This window comes from Salmo salar, chromosome 01 (assembly GCF_965601325.2).
Source record: "Salmo salar chromosome 01, fSalSal1, whole genome shotgun sequence".
In the NCBI taxonomy this organism is placed as follows: Eukaryota; Metazoa; Chordata; class Actinopteri; order Salmoniformes; family Salmonidae; genus Salmo; species Salmo salar.
Genome location: NC_138291.1, coordinates 13,884,318 through 13,907,593, shown reverse-complemented (window position 1 = coordinate 13,907,593; position 23,276 = coordinate 13,884,318). Strand labels below are relative to the sequence as shown.

Here is a 23,276-nt window from a genome sequence, read left to right as displayed (position 1 = left end):
ACTTTTGCTGCAGTTTCTCTTTTGTTATTCTGTCAATGACTTTTTTTATTTTCATTTTGACTACCCAAAGTGACAAACTGCCACTCTAGCCCATTTATAATGGCTTAGAGCTAGACTATTTTGTTTGGCACCTCTTTCTTCCCCATCCAAGACACTCGCACACTCACACACCCACTCACTCCATTGCACCACAAAGAGTGTATCTTGTGAGATGTGTGATATATGTCAAACGAACATCAGACCAAGTGCATGCAGTGTGAAATGACTGATGCTTACTCATCTATCTGAAACTGTTATACAGCTATTCCTACTGCTGATATCAACATGTTGCATACAACAAGCTATTTAGCACTTTTGTTCATTCTGCAACACCCTAAATGCTAAATGTTGCCAATGCAATACAGGCTAATGTCAGCACAATACAAACGGAGGGTGCTAGAGTGTTTGTGGCCTGTATCAGCACTGTAGTGGTGCACTGGCCTGTGTTATGACAAAGACAGAGAACAAGGGCACGTCTTTAGAACGGTCTCTGCAATTTACTGTCTTGCTGGTAAGCAACTCCAGAGTAGATTTGGCTTTGTGTTGTATGTTATTGTCCTGCTGAAATGTGATTCCTTCCCCAGTCCCTGTTGTAAAGCAGACTGAAGCAGGTTTTCTTCTAGGATTTTGCCTGTGCTTAGCTCCATCCCGTTTATTTTCATCCTGAAAAACTCCCCAGTCTTTACCAATGTCAAGCATACCCATACCATGATGCAGCCACCACCATGCTTGAAAATAAGGAGGCAGTTACTCAGTGATGTGTTGTGTTGGATTTGCCCCAAACGTATGCATTTAGGTCAACAAGTGCATTCCTTTGATGTGTTTTGTTTTCTTCTTCAGTGTTACTGTAGTGCCTTGTTGCATACATATGCATATTTTGGAATATTTTGATTCTGTATATTTTGATTCTTATTTTCACTCGGTCATTGGTGACATCCCTAAGCAGTTTCCTTCATGTCCTGCAGCTCAGTTCAGAAGGACAACTGCATCTTTGATGTGTCTGGGTGGTTTATGACATCATCCACAGCATAATGATTAACTTGACCATGCTTAGACATATTAAATGTCTGATTTGTTATTGTTAACCATCTACCAACCACTGCCCTTCTTCATGAAGCTTTCGAAAAGCTCCCTGGTCTTTGTAGTTGAATCTGTGCTTAAAATTCAGTACTTGACTGAGGGACCTTACAGATGTTTTATGTATGAGGAACGGAGGAAGGGGTAGTCATTAAAAAATAATGTCATCCTCTATTATTTGGACACACAGAGTGAGTCCATATAACTTATGTGATTTGTTAAGACACATTTTACTTCTGAACTAATTAAGGCTTGCCTAAACAAAGGGGGTGAATACTAATGTGACTATATTTCAGTTATTTAATTTTAATTAATTTGTAAATATGTGTATCATTTTATTTTCACTTTGACATTATGGAGTATTTTGTATACTTTGTAACTTTGTAATGCAACACCATGTGAAAAAGAGGGTGCAGACTTTCTATAGGCTCTGTACTTTACACCAAAGTGATTAAAAAACTAACTGTAACGTTGTCAATGCAATACAGGCTAATGTCAGGCCAACACCAACGGAGGGTGCTAGAGTCTGGTGGTTGAGGCCTGTATCAGCCCTGGTGGACTGGCCTGTGTCATGACAAAGACAAACAGGGGAACAAGAGGGTGAGTATTTAAAACGGTCTCTGCCCCCTGCCAGGAGAATCGTCCAGCAGCCACTAGACTTCTGAACAGCTGCCTAATGGGGCTACTGAACCTAGGAGCCGCAGTAAAAACAAAATAACAGCTTGAAGATAATTGAAGTGGTAGAGTTGAGCAAATTATGAGCCAATTAGCAACAGCTAATTAAGTAGTGGGTGGGAGAATCGGAGGCATGGCTGTCTGTGTAGGGCTTTATGAATAGTTTGTGACAGATGTGTAAAAAGACATGGAAAACTGTATCACTCAGTGACTTGGTGACTATATTGCGTATTGATGCTACAGGATGTTGCAGTATAATCATGAGAACACAATGCACTATGCTGTCAGTAGAGGGTGTTCTTCTGCATAAAATATGTGATTAGTCTAGATGGCCACATGGCATGTAGTTGTTAACAGTTCTAACGTGTGAGCTAATCAAAATTTTATTACCAGAGATTTCAAAATGAAATACATTTCAACATTTTTTGTGAAGGTAGAGCATCAGTATTTCCAGAAAATATCAACGTGATTCCCATATTATTTATATTTGTTATGAGGGAATGTGCATCCCTTTCTTAGTTCTCGTGTGGAAAATGTGTATGGAGCTGGAGAACGGGAAGTAGGTGAGGATGAGGGGGGAAGCAGCCTCTTCATCACGGTGGATGGGTTCTCATAAGATATTTTCTCTGATAGGGCAGCAGGCCCCAGGTTAACCAAGGCTTGTCTTAGCGGGTATTATATTGGAGGTCATACTGGTGGAATATAAGAGTCATACCGCTGAGTTATCCTCTATCCAAATGAGAGGAAATGCCTCCCTTTTGAGACATTATTGGGTTATATTGCACCAAAGCAGTTCTTAAATGGATACTTCGGGATTTTGGCAATGAGGCCATTTATCTACTTCCCCAGAGTCAGATGAACTTGTGGATACCATTTTTATGTCGCTATGTCCAGCATGAAGGAAGTTAAAGGTAGTTTCACAAGAAAATGTTAACTAGCATTAGCGCAATGACCGGAAGTCTATGGGTATCTGCGCTAAAGCTAGTTAGCATAGGCTCGCGAAACTACCTCTAACTTCCTTTATACCTCAATGTATAGTCAGCACATGCATACATGACTGTGATGTTTTCTGTGTTCCAAGTATGAAGACAAAGCTATCTATCTCGAGTTAAGGACAGTGCTTTATATATTCTGTAAATAGTTTCCCCAAACGGCGATAATAAATTGATACAATTGATAAAAAAATTCTAATCAATTTATTTTTTATTCTGTGCATACAATCTATACAATACAGTGGTCTTTGACTATGGTTGCAAAATTCCAGGAACTTTGAATATATTCCCTGGTTTCCCAGAAATCCTAGTTGGAAGATTCCATATTTCCTGCTTATTGTCTTCTTATTCCCAAAATCCTCCAACTGGGATTTCGGGAAAACCTGGGGATTTATTGAAAGTTCACGGAGTTTTTCAACCCTATCTTTGACATCCAATACAGCCAAGTTTCAGTGCAGCTTAGATGAACTTATAGAGAGACACATTTACTACCATACCTTTCCTTTGACAGTTAATTTGTTATAACAATATTTGAACAGAAAACAAATATACAAACAATAAATCCGCAAAGAATATTGCTATTCCTCAAGAGAAAGGAATAGAACATGAGTGTGTCATAAAGAGTGACATTAAAGGGATAGTTACATCTCAACAAGCATGTCTTGATTTGATGAAAAATTGTGTTTACATTGTTTAAAGTGAATAGCCATATCTGAGTGACCATTTAGTGCAATTGGAGCAAGCATACATGAATGTAAATCAAAGCTGAATTTCATGTAGCTCATGCATTGAAGCTTCTCTGATCAAATACCTTGACAATAACAGGTGTAAAAAGCCATTTGTATAGAATCTAATGTAATTGTGTCGAAATGTATATTAGAAACCACACCAACAGGTATGCAGATTTTATGACATACATTCAAAAACAATTGATCTAACCACTTGTTAGAGGTTGACCGCTTCCTAAATTCACATAATTTCTTATCAAATCCATTATCCTTTATAAAACACATCAATAAACAAGGTCATGATGAGTTACCTGAAGAGAACATTATCACCAGACTTTAAGTTGCAAATTAGGTATTCATTGTTTTGAAAAATTCACAAAATCTATTTGACAGGTTTGTAGTCCTTTTGTGGTGTCATATTTTTTAAACGCAAATGTGGATGGGTAAGCAGCTAGACTAGGAACATCACCAGCTGGATTTGTGCAAAAGATTTCTTTCTCCTTTGAACAATACTACCTCAGAAATCTTGATACATTTCTGCTTCGTCTAATTCTTTTTGTTGTTCCTCTCCAGTGACAAAACCAATGTATGGAATTTTTTGTATCACAGAGGGACGGATTCGTGGGAGAATGGGTCTGTAATTGTGAGCTTGAGGCTATCAAGACTCAGTAGAGCCATCATACGAGCATAGAAGAAAAGAGACTTATCTTCTATGCTTTTGATAAATATGCTGTTTGTAACCTCAACTGCTTGCATCAAAGTTAGCGTAAGTGAATAAAATATGATTATTTCAGAATCGAATTTTCGGCTATAAAGAACTAGTGCTTGAACATTTGGGCTTTCGGTTAAACAGGCGGTTCAAACATACTGCAGCTGATGCTAAATAAGCAAGTATGTATGCATAAAGAAAGTTGCCGAAAGTAGATTTCCTTGCTCTCTCTGTCTCAGTAGTAGACACACGAGTACATTCAGTATATTCATGCATGATGCGTCACCTGCATTCTCCACTGGGAAATCCCACAGAGAACAAACAATGCTCAGCTGTCCTAAAAATCTAACAAAATCGGAATAAAAATCTAACCAAATCCAGAGATGCAATCACCCCACTCTCCCTCCCTGTGACCACAAAGTCAGGTTATCTGATCCGTCGCAACACTTTCCCCTTCAGGCTAAAAGGGAATGAGGAAGGTTGGCTCTGACTCTGACAAAGGCATTCCCTTAATGGCAACAACAATATTTTGGAGTTTGGATCTACAGCTCAATAGAGGATTTCGTCCATGGTTTCAGGCGGCCATTTTGTGGGAAGAATGGTCCTCTCCCTCATGCCTGAGGTTGGCATCTAATCAGAGCTACTGTCAGAGCCATCCCTGCGCATCATGGGAGTGTGCCACTGTGCCTCTCCTCCCTCCTCTCTCTCCTTCTCTTCCTCTCGTTATCTCTCTCCAGCACTCTCTATTTCTCTCTCTCTCTCTCTCTCTCTCTCTCTCTCTCTCAGATGTTTTCCAGGACATCACAGGGCACGTAGCCTCTCTTCTTTCCACTGGCCACTCGGATGAAGCCACTGTGTTCATCCTCACCGCTTACACAAATCTGATGAAACAGTGAAGAATGATCTCGTGATTTAGTTGCTTTTTGTACAAACCAAACACATTTTAACACATTCAATTCACAATGCACAGTGGCCCTAAAGCGTGAAGTAGCTTTAGGGTCACTGTAAGAAATATATAATTCTCCCACCAAACAACAATGACACATGTCTGTATTTGCCTGATAGTCTTTGATACAGCTGCAGAGGGGTAGTTTGAATAGTATTTGATACAGCTGCAGAGGGGTAGTTTGAATAGTCTTTGATACAGCTGCAGAGGGGTAGTGTGAATAGTCTTTGATACAGCTGCAGAGGGGTAGTTTGAATAGTATTTGATACAGCTGCAGAGGGTAGTTTGAATAGTATTAGATACAGCTGCAGAGGGGTAGTATGAATAGTATTTGATACAGCTGCAAAGGGGTAGTGTGAATAGTATTTGATTCAGCTGCAGAGGGGTAGTGTGAATAGTATTTGATTCAGCTGCAGAGGGGTAGTGTGAATAGTGTTTGATACAGCTGCAGAGGGGTAGTTTGAATAGTATTTGATACAGCTGCAGAGGGGTAGTTTGAATAGTATTAGATACAGCTGCAGAGGGGTAGTTTGAATAGTATTAGATACAGCTGCAGAGGGGTAGTTTGAATAGTCTTTGATACAGCTGCAGAGGGGTAGTATGAATAGTAATAGATACAGCTGCAAAGGGGTAGTGTGAATAGTATTTGATTCAGCTGCAGAGGGTAGTTTGAATAGTATTAGATACAGCTGCAGAGGGGTAGTATGAATAGTATTTGATACAGCTGCAAAGGGGTAGTGTGAATAGTATTTGATTCAGCTGCAGAGGGGTCGTGTGAATAGTATTTGATTCAGCTGCAGAGGGTAGTTTGAATAGTCTTTGATACAGCTGCAGAGGGTAGTTTGAATAGTATTTGATACAGCTGCAGAGGGCTAGTGTGAATAGTCTGATACAGCTGTGGAGGGGTAGTGTGAATAGTCTGATACAGCTGCAAAGGGGTAGTGTGAATAGTCTGATACAGCTGCAGAGCGGTAGTGTGAATAGTATTTGATACAGCTGCAGAGGGCTAGTGTGAATAGTCTGATACAGCTGCAGAGAGGTAGTGGGAATAGTCTGATACAGCTGCAGAGGGGTAGTGGGAATAGTCTCTGCCGATGCAGAGGGGTAGTTTGAACAGTCTTTGATACAGCTGCAGAGGGGTCGTTTGAACATTCTTCGATACAGCTGCAGAGGGGTAGTGTGAATAGTCTGATACAGCTACAGAGGGGTAGTGGGAATAGTCTGATACAGCTGCGGAGGGGTAGTGGGAATGGCTGTGTGACTGGAAACAGCGGATGTTGCTACTCATTGGGGATGGAGGCAGAGCTATGAGGTCACTGAGTCATCTTCAAAGTGTTAGGAATGGATGCATCTCCATTGGGGGTTACAAGCATGAACTCTCCTCTGAATCCTAAAATGGCCATGCAAAGCATTGTGGAAAAAGGATTTGAGACGGCAAAGCCATTTTCCATGCCAAAATGGTAATGCCATGGAAACTGCTGAGAGGGGGGGACTACCAATTGGCCAGCTCAGGTCCATCCTTTGAAGTGAATGTTCAGGGAGAGAGTCTTTGGACTGAGTGCCCAGGACTCCCATTGCCTATGGGAATTGGTGAGCGTATGAACTGTGTCTGATGTCCACTTGTATCTGGGGCTTAAACATGAACTGCAGCAAGTAAAGTTGTACATGGAAACATCTAAGGAACTAACTATACAATTCTTTAACAACAGATAATAACAATCATGTTTTCTTGTATATTAGTTCAATTGGGGATAATTGGGTACTTTTTTGTCACAAAATAGTTTGACATAATTATAGTATGATTTTAAAAAAAATGCTGTTATGGAATTTTCTGATTTTATTGGAGACATACAGATAGAGGATGACAGGAAAGATAGAGAGAGAAATATAGAGAGATGGAAAGATAGAGAGATGGAAAGAAATAGAGATATAGAGAGATAGAAATATAGAGATAGAAAGAGATAGCAAGATGGAAAGATAAGAGGGCTAGAGATAGCAAGATAGAGAGACAGAAAGATAGAGAGAGGTTGTCTCAAAAGGCAGCAGGCCAGATTCAAACCTATGCCGACACCGTAAACATGCATGCCGGAGGCCGGGCATTACCACTCAACCAGACAGGCCACAATAATCATTGTATTGTGGGTAACAGTGAGATCACATACCTGGCCCTCCTTCAGAGTGATCTGGCCTTGCTCCTTACAGCCGATGAACGTCCGGTGACACCTGAACACTCTGTCCCCAGTCTTCACCTGGTGAGCGAAGGCTGCTGGGAAGAAACCGATCCTGTCCTCGATCATGCCCTAGATCCATCATCCAGAAGAAAAATTATACACCATCACAGCTACTGGTCATACTAACATGGCAGCAGACTGGTGCAGATCCAGCGCCAGAAAGAATCCGTTGGACCGGCCTTTCATTTCCATAGGGGGGCATGTTTTTCCACAGGACCTCCTATGTGTGTACCCGCTTGAGCCTTCACAATGGGTTAATGTGTCTAATAGTAAAGCACATAGGCAGCTGGTGAGTTTCAAGTTTGGGGAAACTTACAATTTATCCTACCACTTCTACCGATCTGCTTGCCAGTCATGATCATTTTTATACACATAATTTCGTGGAACAGTTTCATTTCAATAATAACGTTTTTGTTTTTTTCTAAATTATTGTCATGTGGTTAATCATAAAAATCTGAAGTAAAATGATAAACATCTAAAAGTTCAAATTCAACTATGGCGAGAGCACCAGCCTCATATGGACCCATTGATACACTGTGATCCATTGGCGGCTAAAGAAATGACAGCATAGAACTCAGAGATAGCCTATAGGCCAATGCAGCAGTAGGCCTATAACTTCCATCGTCAACTAAGTAAAATACATGGGCATAAAGCCGACAAATACAAACAGTAGAAAATATCCTGATGAAAATTCTGATTCTTTCAATCACATTCATCTCTCTGCCTCCCTTTCTATCTGTCTTGACATGAGCTATTGCTAGTGAAGTGCAACATTGTATCAAATCATCACTTGGTCCAGCCTGAAGCTCTAGCTAGTGAACTTGCAACATTGTATCAACTAGTCTATTCTGGGCCCATGTGAGTTTCCTGCGCCAGTGAGCCCAGGACAGAAATATGTTTTTTTTATGTTTCCAATGGATATATGGGATCATGATATTTATCTCTTTCACACCGAGGCTTGGTGATTATTGAGGCCGGGGTGTTGGATAGATTTTTCACATACTGAGGAACTATCATTCGCATGTAAAAATGTTTTTTTTTTTATGTTTAAAAAAACTCAGACTTCGTTGACTTGTGCGAGGTAAAGAAAAAATTGACAGAGAGGCTCAGCTTATTAGTGGTGTACGTGGTGAGTTAAAACAATCAGAAATCAGACATTGCCAAATGGGCTCTTTCCAACAAATGCATTCTGGAGAGAGATGCACCATATTCTCCACACAAACCTCCCCTTCTTCTTGATACAACATTTTAAATTATAGTCAAAACACATGCCATGCTATTTTGGTCCAGACAGCATCAGATACATGGTCTACACATACTGAGACAAAGGGGCGCTGTTTCATTCACTTGGATGCTTTAACTGAGATTGATGAGTCTGTCTGTTGGTGCGTGTCCTGGTCAAATAAATGATCAATAACGAGGTAGGGTAGGGTTATGGAGGTAGAGTAGGGTGGGCCAGGCCCCCTAAGGCCCCCCCATAACGCCGGCCCTGGACTGGTGTAGTGTAGTGGTTTAAATGTCAGTGTTAGCTGTCTTCTACTTAAATACATACCTTCCACCAGTCATCATTGGAGTCGTCTGCCAGTACGATTCTGTCTCCAGGTCTAAATTAGAAATAAATTGCGTATTAAAAAAATCAACGTCTCTGATGCTGTAAATTAGATTTAATCTGACAATAAGAAAGACAAATCTGAAATAATGTTTCAATTATGACTCGTTGCTTCCTAGAGTCATAATGTCTCTTTAAAAAATATCCTGTCTATTGAATCAGGTCTGTGAGAGGAAAAACACTGGTTTTAGTTTGAACATGTTAAAAATGGTTGTCTATTGAGATCTTTCTATTATGAAAAAAAGATGGACGATTTTGGTTTATTAAATATATTGCCAATCGGAATATGTTTGGAATCATGCTTTTATGGTATCATCGTGGGGCAACAGGTAGCCTAGTGGCTAGAGCGTTGGACTAGTAACCGGAAGGTTGCACGATCGAATCCCCAAGCTGACAAGGTAAAAATCTGTCGTTCTGCCCCTGAACAAGGCAGTTAAACCACTGTTCCACGGCCGTCATTGAAAGTAAGAATTTGTTCTTAACTGACTTGCCTAGTGAAAAAATTACAAATAAAATCATCACGTAGCAGTAGGCTAATAACAAATTATACAGAAGAAAGTTATCACAAGGCAGGTGTCACAACATGTAATGTAAAAAGAGAGTGAAATTTCTCCACCTTTTGATGAGGGTGCCTTTAAAGTCTACAGTACAATGTGATTTATTGTGTCTGTCTGAAGTGTTGATTAGGGTCTGTAATGGGATCCTGAGACCTTGATCCTGTCTAGCTCGCCTTTCATAGGAGAAGATTTAAAACAACACTTTGAAGCAGCACCCAACTGTACAGCAGCTATTTGTGGTTTGGGAGTCATGCTGTGATGTGGGTGTGAATGAATTTCAAATGAAGTGGGGGAAGATTGAAGTCTTTCTGGGGAGCAAGGAGGAAGATCTCAGATGATTGGAGCGTCTGAGAGGAAACAGTGTAGACATTATACACGCCAGGTCCAAGGACTGGATTACTAAGGGAACGATGGAGTAAAATGGATACGTAGGGTCAAGAGAAACTCTTATTGCTTAAGGGCCCATTGCAAAATGACATTAAAAAAAGGTTGCCCTATGTGTTAATATTTACGTAGTCCAGACAATTCTCACTGGGCACAGACATGGAATAGACGTTGAATTGACGTTGGTTCAACGTAATTTAATTGAAATGACATGGAAACAACCAGTGTGTGCCCAGTGGGTTGCCAGCTTTCCACAGGTTCCAGAAAATATCACAGAGACGTTGATATTTGTCTCATTAAGCAATGAGGACCGAGTGGGTGTGGTATATGGCCAATATACCACGGCTAAGGGCTGGTCTTTTTCACGACGCAATGCGGAGTGCCTGGATACAGCCCTTAGCTGTGGTACAGTATATTGGCCATATACTACAAACCTCCGAGGTGCCTTATTGCTATTATAAACTGGTTACCAACGTAATTAGAGCAGCATAAATACATGTTTTGTCATACCCGTGGTATGATATACCAAGGCTGTCAGCAAATCAGCATTCAAGGCACGAACCACAGTTTATGATAAGCAATAATCCATCAGGTATTGTCTTTCTATCACATCATATTGTAATTGTGTCAAATCACAACCATATTTATCTAACAACATCTTTATAAGCTAATGAATCGGGTCAAATCATAACCATATTCATGTGTCGATATCTTTGTAATCGAATAAATTGATGTGGGTTTATGCCTGGCTCATGATTAAGAGATAGTCTTATGGTCGTTAAACTGAGCAAAGTACAAGCAGAAGACCACATACAGATCACAGACAATTTAATTGTCATGCATAACAAAACAGACAATGTTTATTCATGTTGTATTAGAGAATAGCACTGGCAAAGACCAGATATCTACTGAGCAGTGATTACAGCGTGCATTCAGTGACGTTTGCCTGCTTATCGAGGTAAACACAGTGTGTTCTACATTCAAGAGAAACCTAAGGTAATTGTTAACGTCATGGTTTTAACAAAGAAAATGCAGGAAATGTCCAGGCAAGGCCAAGGCCCATCAGAAACCAATCAAACCCCCCATTCTGACAGTCAGCTAGTAGGAGCGTCTGGCCCTTGTAGATAAGAGAGTTTAAACTAAGCAGTCCCATAAATCAGTCACACCATTTATGACACTGTTTTTGTAAGTATTACAAAAGTGAGACCGGTAATGTGTGACTGACTGGCCATTGGTGCCTGCTACTAGGTTAACGGACAGCTTCAGTGTGTGTAGATTTGTGCGTGTAGTTGTGTGGGTCGACTGAAGCTTATTTCCATTACAATTTGCCACCACAATTGGGGGCCAGACACAAAAATAATATCAACTTGGAGAGAAAAAGAGAATGTGTGTGTGTGTATACCACTGACCTCATCTCCAGGTCTTCACTCTCCTGGGGAGTGAATGTAAATAAAGCAACGTAGGTGTTGAGCTGAAGTGTGTCCTTCTGCAGCCATTTCCTCTCCTGCAAGGCAAAACACGCACGCACACACACACACACACACACACACACACACACACACACACACACACACACACACACACACACACACACACACACACACACACACACACACACACACACACACACACACACACACACACACACAGCAGCTGTGAGCACGATCCACAGAACAGAGTATAGACGTGCAAAGAACTACTACAGGTTTGTTGTTATTCCCTAATCAAATCACAGAGGAAATGCATTACTTCTTTCATTCCTTTTGATTATTCCTAGAATAGAATGAGCTCTTCCAATGGAAAAAGAGAGAATTGCTAAAGTCGTTCTGCCACCTGCTACTGTAAAGTTTCCACAACATTATATACATGTGTGGGAGGAAGCATCCTCTTGTTGAGTTGATCTGTTTTCATAAGCTCCCAGGAAATTAAAAGACAATAATAGCAGGGGCGGAGAGGATGTTGTTAGAGAAGTGCTAACACAATTATCGCAGACACATTCAGTAACCGTATTTGTACACACTCGCACCTTTAGGCACTTTCTACTTTTGTCACAATTAGTCGCAATGTCACAATGACCAAGAATGCCAGGCGGTGTCTGAGAAAGGCCCATAAAATTGCCAAAGACTCCAGCCACCTGAGACATGGACTGTTCTCCATGCTCCAGTTTGGCAGACGGTACCGGTGCATCAAGGCTCAGACCAACAGACTACTAAACAGCTTCTATCCCCTGGCTATAAGACTGTTAAATGGGTAATAACTACTGCTCACCCTCACACCTACGCTGCTGCTAAAATGATAATTGATTTGATTTATTACTACCACTATGCTGCTGTTCACTGATTACTGATTGCCATTACCATTAGTACCTATCTATTTTAGCCAGTTACTTGTCACTGTTACTCCTGTTTACATGTATACTGTATACAAAACATTAGGAACACCTGCTCTTTCCATGGCATAGACTGACCAGGTGAATCCAGGTGAAAGCTATGATTCATTATTGATGTCACCATAAATCCACTTCAATCAGTGTAGATGAAGGGGAGAAGACAGGTTAAAGAGGATTTTTAAGCCTTGAGATAATTGAGACATGGATTGTGTATGTGTGCTGCTGGCCCTGGGTAAAATGTTCTGCTGGCTCTGGGTGAAATGTTCTGTTGGCCCTGGGTGAAATGTTCTGCTGGCCCTGGGTGATATGTTCTGCTGGACCTGGGTGAAATGTTCTGCTGGACCTGGGTGAAATGTTCTGCTGGACCTGGGTGAAATGTTCTGCTGGACCTGGGTGAAATGTTCTGCTGGCCCTGGGTGAAATGTTCTGCTGGCTCTGGATGAAATGTTCTGCTGGCCCTGGGTGAAATGTTCTGCTGGCCCTGGGTGAAATGTTCTGCTGGCTCTGGGTGAAAATGCGGTAAGGCACAACAGAAACTTTAGGGGATCATTATGGCAGACTAACAGCTCACTGGGGACATTTCCTCCGCCCTGGGTGGTTATATTTGTCTGTATGGTGGCCATTACATTGGAAAATGTCAAAACAATGATAACTGCAGTAGGGCCAATGAGACAGAGTGAAGAGTTAAACAAGCAGCAAAAAACCCTCTAAGTTCACAAATCAGTGTAAGAAAACAATGTACACGCCATTTGATTACTTCGCAATCATTCAAGAAATGGGGACATAAAATGTCCAGGGAACAGGTCTTGTTGGTTCAAGACATGGGAACGTAAGATGTCCAGGGAACAGGTGTTGGTTAAGACAAGGGGATGTAAGATGTGCAAGGAACAGTTGTTGGTTGGTTTGGAATTTAGGACAATAAATGGGCTGTACATTTGAATAGGCCAGCTAGTAATTTGTGTCTCTCATTTCAGATAGGACAAGAGGCAACACGGGACAATCTGCTTCTGCAGCGTGTGGTTCATTCCTCTGCTCATTATCCTGTAGAGCCTGTGTCTGTGTGTCCTTGTGTTTGGGTGCCAGGCTGCTTTTATAGACCTGCCTTCAGACGAACAAACGACATCCTCCCAGCTGTGCTAAGCTCAGCCAGATAAGAGTGGTGGAAAATACCACTTTACATGTTTCAGCGAGCTGGCCAAGAGAGATCGCATAGTGTGTGCGCGCGTGGGCGCGTGTGTGCGTGGGCGCGTGTGCACGTATGTGTGTGTGTGTGTACACATTCACATGCATGTTTGCTTGTATATCTTTGTGTTTCTCTGTACTTTGTGTTTTTGGTCATTTCCAAAGTTGACATTAAGGATAAACATGTAAAATGAATGATAGAGGCAGTCTAGAAATATTACAAATATGAAACATGTTCTGGGAACATGAATACGCCATTTCTTATACAAGTATTTTTTTCATTCTACCACCGTAGAAGCCAGAGAGAGGGCAAAATAAATCTGTCTGAGATTTGCTAATCAATATTACGCTACAGGGAACAGTATGGAGTTTGCACTAGTTTTGTAACGTGTCAGGCTGCACGCAGAAAATAAATATTGCACAGACCGGAGCTGGAGATATAAACATCAGGGTTAGAGCCTATTCATATCTGTGTGTGTCAGTGACCGAGGCAAGGGTATAATTTGTCTGTAAGGGAGATACGTTTTTCTCCTAACTCCTGGGAAAGTAAGTAGTGATGGGAGTCTGGCCAATAGTAAGTAGCATGCTGATGGACACCCACACAGCAAGAACTGGCTCAGGATCAGGTCTCAGGCTGAAGGCACAGAGTATAGTACAGCCCACCAGCACGCACAGCACAGACACAGTTCTCAGAGGCTTTCAATAGAATACTGTACAATATCTCAGGACATCCTTTAGTCCAGAGCTATGATTTGCTCAGGGCCAGCCAACAGACAACAAAAGCTAATGCCTCATGTCAGTTCTCTTCCTCGCCATACACTAATTGTGACATGATGAAATCTAAGTTTAGAAGCTAGTTATTGATAGGATTTTCACACTGCTCCTCTTTTGGGTAGGTCCAAGCCCTACCCATTATAGACAATGCATGTTTCAACTTGGGATGACACCAACGTTACTAAGCCCAGAGCTCATTTGTCTCCAGAGCAGTTTGTGCTATCCTTAGACTTTATGTCAATGTGTTAGTCCGTAGGACAAATGGGCAATAGACTAAGGATAGCCGTGGGTTAAGAGACATTCTAGAGGGACATTTCTGCAGCACACACAAACAATAAGGACTGAGAAAATAATCAGTCACTGGGCTCCACTGAAGAACAATAACTTTGCATTTTCCATTTCCAGATCAGAAGTTATTATGATTTGTCATGAACAGCTCTTGCGGTGTTTACTTCTACCTGTGTTCTATGTGCCAGCAGTCTTTCTCAATGCATTTGTGTTCTGTCATGAAAGAGCGCATCGCCCAAGACAACGGAACTGTACAGTAGATGAGGTAGGCGCCTCGCAAGAGACATTATTTGTGACCTCATAAAACAGTATTAAAATTATGTTGGTGTGTTCTACTCTGTTCCGCCTGTGTAAGACAAGACAGACTGGTCATTTCTCACACCCTCAGCTGCCATACTGTACCCTTTTCTCTCTCTACTGACCCTGTTGTCTCAAAGCATCTGGGTGTTCAGGGGCGTCCTGAATGAGTTCAACACACACAGTTTCTAATTTAAAAAAGATCTGTAACTCCCTTAGCATTCCACTGATATGCTTGGGCGGGAATTAAATGAGTAACACTAATGTAATTCACAGTAGGAAAAAGTCTGTGTGGAACTTGAACTTTTCTCTCCGCTGCCCTCCTCGGAGTTACAGGGAGTCTGGTTACTATACTGTAAGTGTTTGTGTTCCTTACCGGTGAATCATCAGGTTTCCTCTCAGCTACGTGGCAATAGGGAATGGGCTCCGTCCCATTCTCAAGCGATGTGAACACTGGAAAATGTCAAAACATTCTGTAAATCACCCCAAATCAATGACAAATACTTCAATTATCAAAGACAACACTAAAGCTATCAACACTTTGACAATCATAAACAAGACAGCAAAGCTTGGTTGAATCTCAATAGCAGTGGGATTTCATCTACTGAACGTCCTGGAATAAACCAAAATATTTATTTTTATTCTGAACGTCCTGGAATAAACATAAGTATTTATTTTTACAGTACAAGCTGTGATAGAAAAGCTATTTTATAAACAAATACATCATTTCAGAAAGCCATAGAGTATTTAGATGGGATTACTAATGGGACAGATTCCCATACTGGAATCTGTCCCATATTTTCCTCTTCTTAGTGAGCACTGTCCAGATATTCAAGTAGGATTGGGGAGTAATTACAGTCTCTACATGTGGCAAGTACAGAGGAACACAGAAGAAGGTTACCCTTCCTCAATCCTCAGGGGTCAGATATTGTTTTTGTGGAGCTTCTAAAGGCATTTTAGCCTTCCCTGTAGCTCGGTTGGGTGAGCATGGTGTTTGCAACACCAGGGTTGTGGGTTCGATTCCCATGGGGGGCCAGCACAGAAAAAAAATGTATGAAATGAAATGTATGCATTCACTTCTGTGAGTCGCTCTGGATAAGAGCATCTGCTAAATGACTAAAATGTAAAATTTTAAATTTTAAATAATGTGAGGTCTACTTCAACCAGTGTCCCTTCTACAACTTCATTGTCCTGGGTCAATGCTACTGCACGCAAAAGGTCAGGGCAATAGGCGTATTACTCTTCCTCTTTGAGATCTTACAGTACATAGAACTGAGAATCCAATGCATTCAGTGAGCATCCATTACATTCAGTCGTAATCCATTACATTCAGTCGGCATCCATTACATTCAGTCGGCATCCATTACATTCAGTCGGCATCCATTACATTCAGTCGGCATCCATTACATTCAGTGAGTATCCATTACATTCAGTGAATATCCATTGCATTCTGTGAGTATCCATTACATTCAGTGAGTATCCATTACATTCAGTGAGCATCCATTACATTCAGTGAATCAACTGAAATTTAGATCAAGGATCTGGCATATAAGGTTATAGACATACCATTGAGCAGTCACTAATGTTTCATTCATAAAGTCTATGCATAACAGAAGTGCATTTCCAAGTGTCACTGATAGCTGCCTCTTAGTGACTGATGGCTGCCTCTTAGTGACTGATGGCTGCCTCTTGGTACAACGTGTACAGTACTCACCATTATCACTGTGCTTCCTGGTGAGTTCATGTCGACTGCTGTGAGCGTCGTCCTCCTCTGGAACCTGGGCTAAGTCACTAATCTGTGGGAGCAGATAGAGAGCATTACATCTTACTGACAGATTGTTGCCAGTCATTCAGATCCTACAGTAGCTAGATACCTAGACCACACACACACATTTCTGATCTTTAAAGTGATGCAGCAGAGTTTTTGTAGTAGCTAGTAGTTTTGAAGTAGCACTCACGAGTCAAAATGGGTCCCCGAAAATTGTGTACAACGTCATCCATTTCTTATGATATGTTACGTCCTTATTTAGTTTTTTTCCCCCCTTCAGTTCGTATGATATGTTACGAGTTCCAATTTGTACTTTTTCCTGCAATTCGTACCATATGACAAAGTGCTTAAGATCCTGTTAAATCTCTTTAATGTTTGTGACACATTTCCTAGAAATCGTAGAGGGTGGTCTAGATTTAGGACCACCAAAAAAACGTTGATGTTATCTTGAATTTACAAACGCTGCTCAACAGAGCACAAAAACATTGACTAATATTATGACTGGGCAACAGTTGAAGGAATCATAACAACATATGAACCCACCAAAGCAGTACTGTAGATGTTCTAAATAGTTGCCAATTATCATTGTAACCTATGCGAAAAGTGTACAATGTGTATGACAAGTTTAACATGCAACTTATGTATTATGTTGAGTGTAGAATATACAGTGTCTATTTTGTATGCAGCACTACTGTGTGTGTCTAAGACTATTTTCCCTTCGGGGACATTAAAGTTCATCCTATCTTATCCTTACCAGGGATGTACTGGTAAACAAACTAGGTGGTTGAACTGAGTTTACCCTCTGCTATCACTGATGCTAACCATTGTCCTAGTTTTTAAGCGCCGGGTACTTCTGCTTAAAAATAGCAGCTGCAGTTGGCAGGACTTCCCTGGTGGTTTTAAGACATCATTTCCAGGACTGATTCAAGCCGCAGATACAGTTTAAATTAGATTTACACAGATAAGCAGCAGAGAGTAGAGAGGTGCTCCCTTTTTCTTTTGCAATGACTGCATTGTTTATAGTTTGAGTCTTCAAGTCCTCCTCTCTGTCTAAAAGCTCAGCAGATATCTCTCCTGGAATAATTATTTCAATCCCCTCATCATCATCATCTCTTCCTGGAATAGATTTCCTTTATTGGTAATATTTACTCCACAATGGCTGTATCCAAGTACACCTTTATTGGTCATATTTACTCCACAATGGCTGTATCCAAGTACACCTTTATTGGTCATATTTACTCCACAGTGGCTGTATCTGAGTATACCTTTATTACTCCACAGTGGCTGTATCTACACCCACCAGACATGCCACCAGGGGTATTTTCACAGTCCCAAAATCCAGAAGAAATTCAAAAAGCGTAAAGTATCATATAGAGCAATTATTGCATGGAACTCCCTTCTATCTCATATTGCTCAAATTAACAGCAAACCTGGTTCCAAAAAAACAGATAAAGTAACACCTCTCCCCTAGATAGTTTGTGTGTATGTATTGATATGTAGGCAACGTGTGCCATTTTTAAATTTATCTAGTTCTGTCCTTGAGCTGTTCTTGTCTATTAATGTTCTGCATTATGTTACGTTTCATGTTTTGTGTGGACCGCACGAAGAGTAGCTGCTGCTTTCGCAACAGCTAATGGGGATCCTAATAAAATAACAAATCTGAGTACACCTTTATTGGTCATATTTACACCACAGTGGCTGTATCTGAGTTTACATTTATTGGTCATATTTACTCCACAGTGGCTGTATCTGAGTACACCGTTATTGGTCATATTTACTCCACAGTGGCTGTATCTGAGTTTACATTTATTGGTCATATTTACTCCACAGTGGCTGTATCTGAGTACACCGTTATTGGTCATATTTACACCACAGTGGCTGTATCTGAGTACACCGTTATTGGTCATATTTACTCCACAGTGGCTGTTTCTGAGTACACCTTTATTGGTCATATTTACTCCACAGTGGCTGTATCTGAGTACACCATTATTGGTCATATTTACTCCACAGTGGCTGTATCTCAGTACACTATCATTACTCAAGGCAGAGCTGGCATGCGCATACAACAACAACACCATTACTGTAGCTTTTCAATCTATACTTTGCCTTTTTGCACATTCATTGCTGTAAGTAAGAGACAGAGCTCACTTGGCCCAGACTTTAACATGAGTCTCCCGTCTATACCATTAATCCAACTGAATATGATGTATTCACATGACCCGTCATCCATGCTCCCAGGCCCCAGGTTAAAAGGAGTGATCGAACTCTAATTAATTAAGCTGGGATAACAGCAGCCATAGAACTGTGCCGGAGCACAGACACACCAACAGGTTTCCTGGGTGCCAGTGTCTCTTCTTATCTACTGCGGCCCTACATTCCGACACTCATTCACTCACAGTAGGCAAAGACGAAAGAGAAGTAAAACCAAAAAACAGAACAACATGTTATAAACACTTTGAAATCACCTGCTTAATGACCATTATATTAGTAGCCTAACCACTGGCCTGACATAGCTATTAGTTCATTTCGTTCTTAATCTCTATACGTTGCTGATGGGGTAGTTCCTTAAATGACAGTCAGGTGGTGAATTGCTAATGAGGTAGTTTCATTACAGTTTTTCTCAATCCCGTACAGGCAATTTTTCGATCTGTGTTGAAACGTATCGATAGCATAACAGCGATGATCAAATACTCAAATATATTTACTGACTCAGGTGAAGAAGCCGGATGTGGAAATTCTGGGCTGGCGTGGTTACACGTGGTCTGCGTTTGTGAAGCAGGTTGGACATAATGCCAAATTCTCTAAAACGACATTGGAGGCAGCTTATGGTAGAGAAATTAACATTCAATTCTCTGGCAACAGCTCTGGTGGACATTCCTGCAGTCAGGATGCTAATTACATACTCCCTCAAAACTTGAGACATCTGTTGCATTGTGTTGTGTGACAAAACTGCACATTTTAAAGTGGGCTTTCATTGTCTCCAGCCCAAGGTGCACCTGTATAATGATCATGCTGTTAAATCAGCTTCTTGATATGCCACACCTGTCAGTTGGATGGATTATCTTGGCAAAGAAGAAATGCTCACTAACAGGGATGTAAACATTTTAGCGAAATAAGCTTTTTGTGCGTATGGAGCTCATGAAACATGGGACCAACACTTTATATGTTGCGTTTATATTTTTGTTCAGTGTAGTTACTCATCAGCATATCAGGTATTTCTATGGTTGTGTCATAATGTTACCTCATCAGCATAGCGTCATGTCTTTGCTCATCCTTTACTATTAGCAAGCGTGCAGAATGTCATTCACCTAACTTCAGCCTATGAGCATGGCAATTCCACCACGCTTGCTGATTAACCTATGAGTTCACTCGAGCAATAATCCCTTTCCTTTCTTTCAACCAATGGGCATAAATCTAGTGTATTAGTACTTATACAGTACCAGTCAAAAGTTTGGACATTGTCGAATAATAGTGAAGACATCAAAACCATGAAATAACACATATCGAATCATGTAAAACCAAAAAAGTTTCAAACAAATGTAAATATATTTTAAAGTATATTTGAGATTCTCCAAAGTAGCCACCCTTTGCCTTGATGGCAGCTTTGTACACTATTGGCATTCTTTCAGCCAGCTTCACCTGGAATGCTTATCCAACAGTCTTGAAGGAGTTCCCACATATGCTGAGCACTTGTCGGGTGCTTTTCATTCACTCTGCGGTCCAACTCATCCCAAACCAAATAGCCCTTACACAGCCTGGAGGTGTATTGGGTCATTGTCCTGCTGAAAAACAAATGATAGTCCCACTAAGCGCAAACCAGATTTGATGGCGCATCGCTGCAGAATGCTGTAGTAGCCATGCTGGTTAAGTGTGCCTTCAATTCTAAATAAATCACTGACAGTGTCACCAGCAAAGCACCCCCACACCATCACACCTCCTCCTCCATGCTTCACAGTGGGAACCACACATGCAGAGATCATCCGTTCACCTACTCTGCATCTTACAAAGACACGGCGGTTGGAACCAAAAATCTCAAATTTGGACTCATCAGACCAAAGGACAGATTTCTACCAGTCTAATGTCCATTGCTCTTGTTTCTTGGCCCAAGCCAGTCTCCTCTTCTTATTGGTGTCCTTTAGTAGTGGATTATTTGCAGGAATTCGACCATGAAGACGTGATTCACGCAGTCTCCTCTGAACAGTTGATGTTGAGATGTGTCTGTTACTTGAACACTGTGAAGTATTTATTTGGGCTCCAATCTGAGGTGCAGTTAACTCTAATGAACTTATCCTCTACAGCAGAGGTAACTCTGGGTCTTCCTTTCCTGTGGTGGTCCTCATGAGAGCCAGTTTCATCATAGTGCTTGATGGATTCTGAAACTGCACTTGAAGAAACTTTCAAAGTCCTTGAAATTTTCCAGATTGACTGACCTTCATGTCTTAAAGTAATGATGGACTGTCGTTTCTCTTTGCTTATTTGAGCTGTTCTTCCCATAATATGGACTTGGTCTTTTACCAAATAGGGCTATCTTCTGTATACCACCCTTACCTTGTCACAACACAACTGATTGGCTCAAACGCATTAAGAAGGAAAGAAAGAGGAAAGAAATTCCACAAATTAACTTTTAACAAGGCAAACCTGTTAAATGAAATGCATTACAGGTGACTACTTTGACTACCTTATGAAGCTGTTTGAGAGAATGCCAAGAGTGTGCAAAGCTGTCATCAAGGCAAAAGGTGGATACTTTGAAGAATCTCAAAAATAAAATATATTTTGATCTGTTTAACTCTTTTTTTGGTTACTACATGATTCAATACGTGTTAGTTCATAGTTTTAATGTCTTCACTATTATTATACAATGTAGAAAATAGTCAAAATAAAGAAAAACCCTTGAATGAGTAGGTGTGTCCAAACTTTTGACTGGTACTGTTTGTCACCTCAAACCTTGTGTGTCACACCTGTTGTTTTGCAGTAACAGTCTTCCAATGACCTTCCACCTGCCCACCACCAACAACAAAATTCCATATTGTATTCTGTCTCTGTTGTCATTCAGTTAAGCCTTTACTCGACTGAGCTGTAATAGATTGTGTTGTTGTTCTTACAGAATTCCTGTGGGGGGACTCGGAGCCACTGGCCCTCTTGTCCCTCTGTGCCAGAGATGTCCCAAACCGGAGAGCTTCATACACAGGGTCCACTTTACTGCCACAAGCTGGGGAGAGACAGCAGAGAAGAGAAGCTCATGTCAGTCAAAACAGCCAGACAAGGACAATCTAGTTGTGCATCAATTTACTGTAAGTGTATTGACATTTTCAAAAGCAGGCCTATATAAATCGCTTTGGCTTGTCTCACATTGCTTTCAACAATAAAATATATATTATTTAAGCAAACTTCCATTGTCTTATAAAGAATTGCTGAGTGTCTTTTCTTCTTCAGTTTTCTCCACTGTTCATGCACCTTGGTTTGTAATGACATTTCTTTATCTCTAGAGTATTGTAAGGCAAAGGGAAAGTGTGCTTACCAATAGGCATGACTTCTTTGATGCAGCCAAATTGCTCCGTTATCAGCAGTGGGGAGCTGTAGTACCTTCGAAAGCCCTTTGGCTGTGGAGGGGGAAAGAGAAGGGAGGGAGGAAGGGAGGGAAGGATGGAGGGCAGGAACATCATGGTGAGTGAGGGATCAATACATCAACAGGCAGTGCAGCACACCACTAGCAAAATACATTAGAGCCACTGCATAACCTAATTTCTCTGTTAGTTTCCACATGCACTATACTGTACTCTAGTCTGGGTTTGTTTCTGTTTACAACAACACAACATCATTGTTTGGTGAGACAACAACAAGCTGGCTAAAGCAGAGGAGACATTTTAGACACATCCCAAGCCAGAACAACTGGTTAAAAGCCATTCACCATTATAGACCTCTCTGTGATCACCACCTGCTGATCACTCTCCCTACCTCAGCCATGCTAAACAATATTAAACAAGATGTAAATAAAAAATTGCTTCATGAGGGTTGAGTGAAGATGTGCATCTGGAACAGGATCAGATTAGTCCAGTAGGGTAAGCAGAAATACATTGGTGGGTGGGCCTGCAGAAATGTGGGTGGGCCCAAAATAATATATGTTTTAAAGCAAATTTTCTGCTATTCTACACATTTTTGCCATGAGGCTGAAATAAAATGCTGCAATTTTAAACCTAACTAAAGCTAGAACATACAGTCCCTTCAAAAAGTAGGTTACAGCCTTATTCTAAAATGTATTTTAAAAAAAATCATAATCAATCTACACACAAAACCCCATACTGACAAAGCAAAAACAGGATTTTTTAAAATGTTGCTAATTCACACAAAAAAACTGGATATATCACATATACATAAGTACTCAGACTCTTTACTCAGAACTTTGTTGAAGCACCTTCGGCAGCGATTACAGCCTCAAGTCTTCTTGGGTATGATGCTACAAGCTTGGCACACCTGTATTTCAGGAGTTTCTCCCATTCTTCTCTGCAGATCCTTTCAGGCTCTGTCAGGTTGGATGGGGAGCATTGCTGCACAGCTATTTTCAGGTCTCTCCAGAGATGTTCAATCGGGTTCAAGTTCGGGATCTGGCTGGGCCACTAAAGGACATACAAAG

General features: G+C 41.0%; 1 protein-coding gene across 4 annotated transcripts in view; it reads right to left on the bottom strand.

The window, feature by feature from the left end:
* Positions 1–2,968: 2,968 nt before the first annotated feature.
* stac (SH3 and cysteine rich domain) overlaps positions 2,969–23,276 on the bottom strand; it is a 45,361-nt gene continuing 25,053 nt past the window's right edge. For all 4 annotated transcript variants that reach the window (XM_014129521.3, XM_014129365.3, XM_014129589.3 and 1 more), the window contains 8 exons: positions 22,164–22,245; positions 21,748–21,854; positions 16,592–16,673; positions 15,254–15,330; positions 11,357–11,451; positions 8,950–9,001; positions 7,329–7,466; positions 2,969–5,101 (listed from right to left, as the gene is read on the bottom strand). In XM_014129521.3, the coding sequence (XP_013984996.1) occupies positions 5,003–5,101; positions 7,329–7,466; positions 8,950–9,001; positions 11,357–11,451; positions 15,254–15,330; positions 16,592–16,673; positions 21,748–21,854; positions 22,164–22,245 (732 nt within the window). In that variant the 3' untranslated portion in view covers positions 2,969–5,002. The remainder of the gene's footprint in view (positions 5,102–7,328; positions 7,467–8,949; positions 9,002–11,356; positions 11,452–15,253; positions 15,331–16,591; positions 16,674–21,747; positions 21,855–22,163; positions 22,246–23,276) is intronic.